Here is a 9,588-nt window from a genome sequence, read left to right as displayed (position 1 = left end):
AAAAAAAAAAAAAAAATTGAGAGCTCAGAGGCTCCCATCAAGGCATGAGGGAACACTGTCTTCCCCAAAAGAGGCCCCAGTGGGCCAGACTAGCCCAGCTACTGCTGGCTGACCCCTGCCTGTCCTGAGAGGGGCTCTCAGGCCTGCCACCCCCCAACTCTGCCCAGGACCATTCTCCAGGTTCCGGCGGCAGGTCTTGCCTCCCCACAGCCATGGGGCTGGTCTTGCTTCCTTTGTTTTCAGCTGTGCCTGCCAGGGCTCTAGGCCACGCAGAATGCAGCCTAGAGGCCTTGGCACATCTGGTGGGACAGGAAGCAACGCCACTATGTATGTGTCTCCTAGGGTGAGAGGAAGAACCTCCTTCCATGCTGCACGGTTCAGAGGACTTCAGTGCCTCCAGTGGGACAGGAAGCATCTGCATCCTGGGGCTCCCCCAGTATGACAGGCATCCTCCCTGCATGTCTCTACTGGGACAGGCAGCATCCTCATCTGGCCCAGGGTGTGGGACGCATCCTCATCCTCCTCCCTGCGTGTCTCTACTGGGACAGGCGACATGTCGTCATCAATTCTTTGATCCCAGCAGCAGGGCCATTTCCCTCGGTAAGCCAGACCTCCCCCACTCCCATGTCTCCCTGAGACTCTCTGCCCCTGCTTTCTCCAGGTCCCTCCGGCTGCCTTGGGTCTTGTCACAGGTCAGTTCCTCCGCCTCCACCATTTGGCTGCAAAGACCCTCACACCTGACTTCTTTGGCTCTCTGGCTCTGAAAATCCACTCAACTGGTGGCTCTGTGTCTCGGGCCTCATCTTACATGACTGCAGCTCCCTGAATCTCCTCTTTGGACTTCCGGGACACCACGTGCATCTGATTCTCCTTTCTGTCTCTGAGGCTGCTGTCTCCCCCCATGCTCTACCTACTCCGTAAAATGTGGAGTTTGTAGGGCTGGCCGCAGCCTCCCCCTACTGCTCCCTACCCCTAAGTCTGTCTCATCCACCTCTGTGGACTCAGTTTCCCCTCTGTCCCCAGCCCTAGACGGTCTTCCAGGTCCCAGGTCAGGGTTCCTGCAGTCCTTTAAATACCTTTTAAATACCTTTCCCTGGGACCTCCTAGTCTCTTTGCCCCTACCAGGTCCCAGAATGGCCTCAATGTCTCCCCAAGTATATTCTTCCTCCCAGGTCCTGTCTCAGTGGCCCTCACTCCTAGGACCATCCCCGTCTGCATAACATTCCCCTCCCCCCACAGCCTCCCAATCCTCCTGAGTGACTCTCCTTCTCCCGGTTCCTTCTCTCCCTCCATCTCCACCTTGCTCCAGCCCCATCCAACTGGCGGGCTCAGTCTCCCTTCTAGCCCACCCTCCACACGGAGGCTTGGGAAACCTACTGAGACACCAAATCCAACCTGTCCCCTCTTTACCTATAGAGCCCTCTGTGACTCCTTAGTACCCCCAGGACAGCTTAAGTCCCTCAGCCTGGCATTTCCAGCCCCACTAAGGTATAAGCATGGCTTTTAGAGAATTGGAAGCATGTTTACCCCAATTCCCAGACAACCATGTGGGTCATTATCAGGCACCAGAGAGAGCTTCCAAAAACAACCCAAACAGTAGAACTTGTGAGATACAAGTTAGACTAGAGAAGCAGGGACTAACCACTGGCGCCACCTTGTGGAGAGACCTGGCACTGCGTGGAATTGGCCGGCTCTTCCTCAAAGCAGTCCCACCCCTGCCTGGTCCAGCCTGCACACCTCTTCTCCCACCCAGCTCCCCTTCCAACTTCACCTCCAGAATTACCACAACTGGCTATGTGCACACCAGCGCTGTGTCACCTCCCAGCTTCCCACAGAAGAGCAAGAACCTTGCTCTTCCCTCTGCCTGGCATCTTTGGAATTGCAACTCCAGTATCACCTCCTCCAATTCCAAGTTCCCAGGCAGCACCCAGAAGCCAGCAGCAATAACAGTGACACCACCAACAGCAGCCGCTGCAGCCACAACAGATCTCAGAACCACACACGGACACACCGCCCTGCCCTAACCCCGTCCAGTCCTGCACAGCATCCTTAAATCCTTGCAGCTGTTCACGAGGAAGGCGCCGTTGCCATCACCCCCAGTTTATAGATGAGAAAAGGAGGCCCAAAGTCTGGCAGCCACCAAACCCGGGTCACCCGGCAAGTAAGTGCAGAATTGGAATGCTTCAGCATCTGTGTCCAGGTTCGACTCCCACATCCCCAGCCCTGACAGCAGGACTCCCCTCCAAGACCAGCCAGGAGCTGCCAGGGAGGCACCAGAGCCCACTTTGTGTCTGTTTCTCTTTGTACCCAGGCCATCTCTGTCCATCCAGACATTTTCTGCTTTTCTTCCCTGGCTCATTCACCCATAGGCCCAAGCCCGGGTGCTGTCCTTCCGGCAGCTCCAGGAAAGAGATTGTCCCCAAGGAGCTGGACTCTGTCATCCACCTGCTCAGCTAGGGTGCAGTGCCTTCTCCTGAGTAACTGGGAGCCTGGGTTCCCTCTGAACTGCAGCTGAATGGTTTGGGGTCTGAACTGCCAGCTCTGCCAAGGCCCGAGGAAGCCAGAGATCTGAACTAATCATTTCAGCCAATGCGCTCAGTGCTTCCTGCCCATCCTGGCATTTCAGGCCTCGCCCCACACTGTGGGACATGCACTGTCACCCTCTCCATTTCACAGATGAGAGAATGGAGGCCCAGAGAGAACATGCCGCCTGCCCAGGGCCATACAGCTAGAAAATGCTACTGCCTGGGACTGAGCCCAGCTAGCCTGGCTGCAGGAAGAAGAGAGGGAGTCAGCCCCAGCTAGGAGAAGGCAGAAAGAACAAGCTGCCCCTCCATGCGCCCCTCCAGCTGGGTCCCATGTGTGAGAGGTAGAAAGGAAGCCAGGCTAGCCAGGGGCTGCCCGGAGCCCCCCAAGGGCCAGCAACTCTATCACGCAGTCTCTCTCTGTCATCCTTATGGTAGTTTATCTGCCGTCTCTCCCCTCTCCATCCATCCAGGCCCAGTCCAAAGTCCTCCCTCTGCTCTTTTGCCCACAGTGCCAGGAGGTGGAGGAATGTCTGGAATCGGTGGGGGTCCTGGGTCTCTGGGACTCCGAGTCTGCCAACCTCTGTCATGACAGCTCTGGTTGATGGCATGTGTCTTATATGCAGAGCCCCAGACAGTGCCTGGTGTGTCTCATGCACTCAGCAACCTCAAGGAGGGAGGACTGGGATCCATGCTTGACCCAGAGGGAGACCAAAGCCCTGAGAATAATGTCACTTGCATAAGATCACACAGCAAAAAAGGTGGCAAGAGCAAATTCAAATGCAAGCCTGTGTGTTTGACTCCAAACCTGTGTCCTTAACCATGACAGCTACAGCCTCCCCGCCTCAGCCCCAGTAGAGGACAAGTCCAGGGTTAGCTGAGAAATCACTGGGGGATGAGGGGAAACTGAGGCAGCATGCCAGGAAGGTCATATAGGGTAGAAGGGAGGCTGGTGGTGGCACAGCTGCACAGAAAATGTAGTTAATAGTTAATCAGGTGGAGGAGGACTAAGGGGGGTTGGGATGCATCTGGGAGGGGTGCCCAGAGAGAGGGGGCTCCAAAGAGTAGAGGGTAGAGAAGAGAGCACAGAGGGCGGGGCGCCAGGCAGAACCAAAGCTGGGGCTCAGGGAAGGGGACTCACCCTCCTTCTGCGCCATGTCACCGCCTCTTGTTAATGATTCCCTGGCTGACCTCCTGGGCCAGGGTGGGACCTGTGAGGAGATGGACGGGGAGGCAGGGCCTGGGGGAGCCCAGCCCAGCCCAGTCCTGGCGCCCCCAGTCCCAGGCGTCCATCCAGGCAGGCTGTAGGGACTGGGCCTTGGCCAGAGCACGCCGTGATCACGGACGCAGATTGGGCTGGGTTCAAGGATGGGGTCAGTGTCTGACCAGCAGCGGGGGGACGCCTGGATTTGCAAGGCTGGGGACCCCCATGCCTAAGCCTGGTGGAGCAGGGGACTGAGGATCCGGGTTTGAGGGAGCAGACAGCTGAGGACCTGAAATCACAAGTCCTGGGAAAGGAGGAATTTGGGGGCCAGGACTCCTTAGTATGAGGGAGGAAGGGCCTGAGGGCTGGAACTCCTGGGTCTGGGGAGGAAGGACTGGGGTCCAACCGCTGAGTCTGAAGGAAGAGCAGGCCAGAACACCTAGGTGCTTGGGGGGACATCACAGTGCACCCTCTTCAGGTCCCGGGGAACCCCTCTATTAGGAGGTGGGCATTAGGCTGGGTGGGGGAATGAGGGAACCCCTGTCCTCAGGGCTGGAACTGTGAGTCTGGGGGCCCTGGTCCTTACCCGGGGGTCCGGCAGGTGAGGGCGGAGCCTGGAGGTGGTTCCGGGGTCGGGTCAGTCTCCAGGCCTGGGCAGGAGCATGGTGGCCCCGCAGCAGCGGGTGGCCTGGAGGCAGAACCGGTGGCGTGGGGCCTGCTAGGCCAGGCTGCCTCACCTGAGGAGGAGGGGGCTGGGCAAGGGGCGGGCGAAGGGGCGGGGAGGGGCCGGACCATTCGATTGGCAGGGCTGGAGGCCACCTAGCTGATGGGGCCGGGCTTGCGGGAGCTGGATCAGGCGGGCCCAGCTATGGGGCTCGCCTTGGACCTCCAGGGGGACCCAGGTGTGCCTGTCTGCGGGGGTGTGGGAACAGGGAAAGGCCTGGCTGGCGACTGGGGGTTTAGGGAGAAAGTGCAGGCTGAGGGGTGGGGGTGTGACCAGAAGAGATCAGATGGAGGGCCCCAGTTGCCCTAAGCCCACTCCATCCCCACCCGGTGACCCCTTCCCCCGGGCCTGTCTGCACCCTCCAGCCCCAGATCCAGGCTGCGCCCGCCACTTGCTGCACCTCTGCCTACTTCCCTGCTCAATTCCTGGGCCGCGACCCCAGCCCCAGCCTCTCCTGCCTGCCCTGCTCATCCTCCCTCGGCCCCTCCCCCGCTGCCTTCCTACAAGTCACGGGGCTGGTTTGCTTTGGCAGCCTCCGCCCGGCCGCAGTGACCTCTGGAGCCAGAAAGTCCTAGCACTAGATGGGGGGGGATGGGGGGCTTGGCCCGGAAAAGACAGCGGTAAGGGCAGAGGCCCAGGCCAAGTGGCCGGAAGCGTCCGCAGGCAGCTAACACACTGTCCCGCCAGCAGCCAGGCGCGGTCCACGTCAGACCCAGGGCCAGGTAAACACCAGAAGCGCAGGGTCACTGCCAGACACCTGCCCGTGCTCAACCACACGCCGGACACAGTCAGCCTCGGCTGCTTGCTCCAGATAGGCCTCCCGCACAACCGGCCCCACCTGCTTACCCACACGTGCCCGCTGTGCCCAGCCAAACCCATCTCCACCGCACCCATTTCCTCCACTCAGCCCAGGGCCCCTCATTGGGACACGCTGGTTTAGCCTGGCTTCCTCTGCTTTTCCATCCATACCTGTCTCTCCTTCCCTTTCCTTCTCCCCAGCGCCCACCTCTCCAGAGACCCACACTGCTGGGCACACCGCACACCCCATGCCACCCCTGCACCCCAGCATCAGCCTCGATTCTTTTCCCTCCACGGCACCTCCTCGCTTCCTGGCTCCGTTCTACTCTCCCTCACCCCTCATGGTCTCCGCTGAGCGAATGGCTCCCCCAACCCCGACACAGATCAGACATCAGTGTCTTCACCTGTGGGCCCTCAGGTAGGGTCCCTGGAAAGCGGGCTCTAGGATTCGGGGACGGGAATCGGAGGAAGGCGACGGGGCTCACAATCGAAACTATGCATCAAGTCCAAGAGTCTTTATTTCATGAACAAAACTACTTCTGTAAAGAGAGACGAGGCTGAAAGGGCCCCTTTCTAGGTGGCCACAGTTCAAGGCTGGTGAGAGAGGGCGAGGTTGGGCCGGGGCAGGAGTGCATTACAGGGAGGGGGGACCCCAGGTCCAGCCGGAGGAAGCGGGAGAGGAAATGATGCCGGGGAAGGGGAGTCGGAGTGGGTCCCAGAACCCCCTGCCCCAGACTGCTCCAGCCCATCATCGCGATCCCTGCCGCCGGGCAGGGAGGAGGCGGGGAGGGGCTGGCCCCAGAAGTGCATGTCTGAAGCGGCCGATGTGTGCAAATCAGCAAGGAGGAGGGGTGCGGGGCCGCTGCCCCCACCTCACCGCCCCCCTCCCCAAACAGGCAGCAGAAGCAGGGTGGGGGCAGCGGCAGTATTGCTTTACCCATCATGCATGGCGGTGCGCGGCCGGCGGGGCAGGAGCTGGAGGAGGCCAAGGCGGGGGTGCGAGCCAATCCCCCTGCCCCTCCCACCCCAGCGGCTCCGTCGGCAGGACTCAGGCTTTCCGGGGCCCAGGAGTAGCCACCCCCACACTGGGCGCAGGCGGTGCCTGGAGAGTCCCCATTAGGGCTGGCTCTTCCTTGAGGCGGGGCCCAGGGCCTGAAGGGGAGCAAGAGAGGGGGAATTAGGGACCTGGGGCACTTCGGCCCCTCCCAATCCCCTTCTCCTCTGCCCGCCCATCCGCCTTACCGGGGCTATTCGGCCACTTGGACGCCCGTGCAGTTCTCTTTGCTTTCGGAGGTGATGGCCAGGTATTCCGAGCTGTGGGGGGCAGGCCAGGTATACAGTGACCCCATTATCAGACCGACCCAACCCCCAGCGGATGGGGGAAGGTAGCGGGCTCCACCCCAGGTACACAGGGCTCCTTAGTTAGAGGAGGGGCTACGGGTGGACTCCTCAGGGTCTTTGAGGAATCTGGCTGGGAGCCTGGACTCCTGGGTTTGAGGGAGGAAGGGACTGGGTCTGACACCCCCATCCCATGTCTGACAGGCAGCGCCCCCCTCTGAGTGGTACTGTACTGAGAGATGGCGCCCTGGGCCGCTCCACTGCCTCCTCCCCGCCCGGCTCCGGGTGTTCCTCTCTGGCAAGTGCGGAGGTGCCCTGTGTGCCCTCACTCCTCGCAGCCACCCCACTCACGCGTTCTCTTGTGCAGCAGTCTCCGTGGCGGCAGCGATCTTCTTGTAGCAGTAAACCATCTCTGCCACGAGCCATATGGTCAACACGACGATGAGCACATACATCATGATCTCTGACACGATGGATGCCATGTCTCTGTTGGCTGCAGGGGCCAGGGAGGGTTAAGGGGGTAGCCCAGACTGCATGACAGCCTGAGTGTGCTGTGAGCTTGCTGTGTGAGCTTGGGCAAGTGGCTCGACCTCCCTGGGCCTGGTGTATGCACTGTGATTATTAATATCCAGCCTTGGGTGGGCCTGGTGGGGGTCACCCTCAACCTGCCTCCCTGTGTAACTCGAGGGCACATCTGTGTCATTCCGGAGGCGAGGCCCTCCGCACAGTGCCTAAAAGCCGTAGCTCTGCAACCAGAAGGCTCAGGTTCAAAGGCTGGCTCTGCCACTGGCCAGCTGTGTGACCTTGGGCAAGTGACTCAGTGTCTCTGGGCCTCTGTTTCTTCAATTGTAGAATTAATACTTCCTTCATCAGAGTGCTGTGAGAATTAAATATGCTTTAAAATCCTTAGAATAGTGCTTGATCTATAAATAGCATTCAATGAAGGTTCACTTTTATGAATGTTATTATTATTATAACTGGGGCAGTAAAGCCTAATGGTTAACAGCCGGGGCTCTGGGGCCAGACTGCCAGGGTTCAAATCCCAGCTCTGCCTCTAACTAGCTGTGTGACCTCAGGCAAAGGACTGCACCTCTCTGAGCCTCTGTAAAATGGAGGTGGGAATACTCAGACCCTCTCACAGGGTTGCTGGGAGAGGAAATGAGTTAACATCCGTAACATGCTTGGACGAGCACATAGTCAGCACTGCTGAAGTGCTGGCTATTTTCCGGAAACCCTACATCCTCTCTACAACACTGGCTCTGCCAATTGCCAGCTTCTCCTTGAGCCTAAATTTAAACTGTAAAGGGAACACGTTCAGCCAGGGGACCAGAGTCAAAAGCCACTCTGGTGTCCTCGGCTGGATTTCCTAGGTGTCCATCCCACATCTCGGGCCCCCTCCTGGATGGCTGAGATCCCATTTTCCCTGCTGTCCTCAAATGGCCTCCCTCTGCTGTGAGTGGGGCACTTTCTGTGGCTCCACCCTGTGCAGATGGCACCAGTGCTTTCTGGGCCAGAGTGAGGGAGGGAGCGGGGCTGGATGCTCCCCCTGCCTGCCCTGCCCCAGCTTCCCTGTGGGAGGAGCTGGGACAGGGTTTCCTTCTCATTCCTTCCTTCCTTCATTCATTCATTCTTTTCAACAGACTTCTTTATTTTTATAAGAGACAGGGTCTTGCTCTATTGCCCAGGCTGGAGCGCAGTGATGCAGTCATAGCTCACTGCAGCCTGGAAGTCCTGAGCTCAAGCAATCTCCTGCCTCAGCCTCCTGAGCAGTGGGGACTATAAGTGTGCACCACCAGGCTCCGTGAATTTTTTCCTTTTTTTTTTTTTTTTTTGGTAGAGATGAGGTCTCACTGTGTTGCTCAGGCTGGTCTTGAACTCCTGGCCTCAAGAAATCTTCCCACCAAAGTGCTGGGATGACAAGCATGAGCCACTGCACCCGGCCTCCACAGACATTATTAGTGTATCTCATGTAGTGGGCACCTGCTGTCAGTCAAGCTCTGTGCTAAATTCTTTATCCAACCATCTCCTTGATGCCTCGGAAAACCTCAAGGACGAGCGCATCCTGGCTGCCCACAGTGGCTGGATGCACACCGGATAAAGCCCCATCATCGGAATTCTTGCCCCCGCTCCTGGAACTCAGTGCCCAAATGGGTTTAGGTAACATGGCATCTCACAGGCAGCCCGCAGATCTGAAGGCCAGCCGCGACTCTGCAGGCCAGATTTCTCACCCGCCTCAGACACTGCTGCGCCTCAAGGCATTTTCCACTCATGTTGTGTGGATCCAAAATAGGATTACTGTCCCCATGGGTCCCCATCTGCCTGCTCCTACCACTGGTGGGCAGCCCCCAGCAGCTTCCCAGATCTTCTCCACCTCTTCCAGGTCAGTGAAGTTCTCACCACCATGACCCGTCACCTCCTCCTATGGAAATGACATGGCTCATTCCTCAGGGGTCATTACCAGGAGGCAGTATAGGTTGATGGGCAATACTGAAACTGCAGCGAGATGATGGATAAAAATAATAGAAAGGTCAGTGTGGTGGCTCACATGTGTCATCCCAGCATTTTGGGAGGCCAAGGTGGGTGAATCAATGGAGGCCAGGAGTTCAAGACCAGCCTGGTCTACATAGCGAAACCCCATCTGTATTAAAACTAAAACAGAATTAGCCAGGCATGGTGGCATGCACCCATAATCCCAGCCACTTCGGAGGCTGAGGCAGGAGAATCGCTTGAACCCGGGAGGTGAAGGCTGCAATGAGCCAAGATCGTGCCACTGCACTCCAGCCTAGGCGACAGAGTGAGACTCTGACTCAAAATAATAACAATAATAATAATAATAATAATAATAGGCCGGGCATGGTAGCTCACACCTGTAATCACAGCACTTTGGGGGGCTGAGGCGGGTGATCACCTGAGGTCAGGAGTTCAAGACCAGCCTGGCCAACCTGGTAAAACCCCGTCTCTACTACAAGTACAAAAATTAGCTGGGCATGGTGGAGTGC

At 58.3% G+C, this 9,588-nt stretch overlaps 2 protein-coding genes across 3 annotated transcripts in view; both read right to left on the bottom strand.

The window, feature by feature from the left end:
• The window catches only part of HPN (hepsin), a 27,312-nt gene extending 21,619 nt beyond the window's left edge, over positions 1–5,693 (bottom strand). The window contains exons 1-2 of one of the 2 annotated variants that reach the window (XM_011947687.1): positions 5,656–5,693; positions 3,667–4,466 (exon numbers count right to left, since the gene is read on the bottom strand). In XM_011947687.1, the coding sequence (XP_011803077.1) occupies positions 3,667–3,682 (16 nt within the window). In that variant the 5' untranslated portion in view covers positions 3,683–4,466; positions 5,656–5,693. Of the gene's footprint in view, positions 1–3,666; positions 4,495–5,655 lie in introns of those variants that run through there. The other variant, XM_011947681.1, reaches the window with a different exon arrangement.
• Positions 5,694–5,751: 58 nt separating this feature from the next.
• SCN1B (sodium channel, voltage gated, type I beta subunit) overlaps positions 5,752–9,588 on the bottom strand; it is a 13,653-nt gene continuing 9,816 nt past the window's right edge. The window contains exons 4-6 of the mRNA XM_011947658.1: positions 6,941–7,082; positions 6,494–6,565; positions 5,752–6,403 (exon numbers count right to left, since the gene is read on the bottom strand). Coding sequence (XP_011803048.1) covers positions 6,499–6,565; positions 6,941–7,082 — 209 coding nt within the window. The 3' untranslated portion in view covers positions 5,752–6,403; positions 6,494–6,498. The remainder of the gene's footprint in view (positions 6,404–6,493; positions 6,566–6,940; positions 7,083–9,588) is intronic.

Source organism: Colobus angolensis, unplaced genomic scaffold, assembly GCF_000951035.1.
Source record: "Colobus angolensis palliatus isolate OR3802 unplaced genomic scaffold, Cang.pa_1.0 Scaffold107, whole genome shotgun sequence".
In the NCBI taxonomy this organism is placed as follows: domain Eukaryota; kingdom Metazoa; phylum Chordata; class Mammalia; order Primates; family Cercopithecidae; genus Colobus; species Colobus angolensis.
The sequence above is the reverse complement of the archived record's forward strand: the minus strand, read 5'-3'. Positions and strand labels throughout refer to the sequence as shown.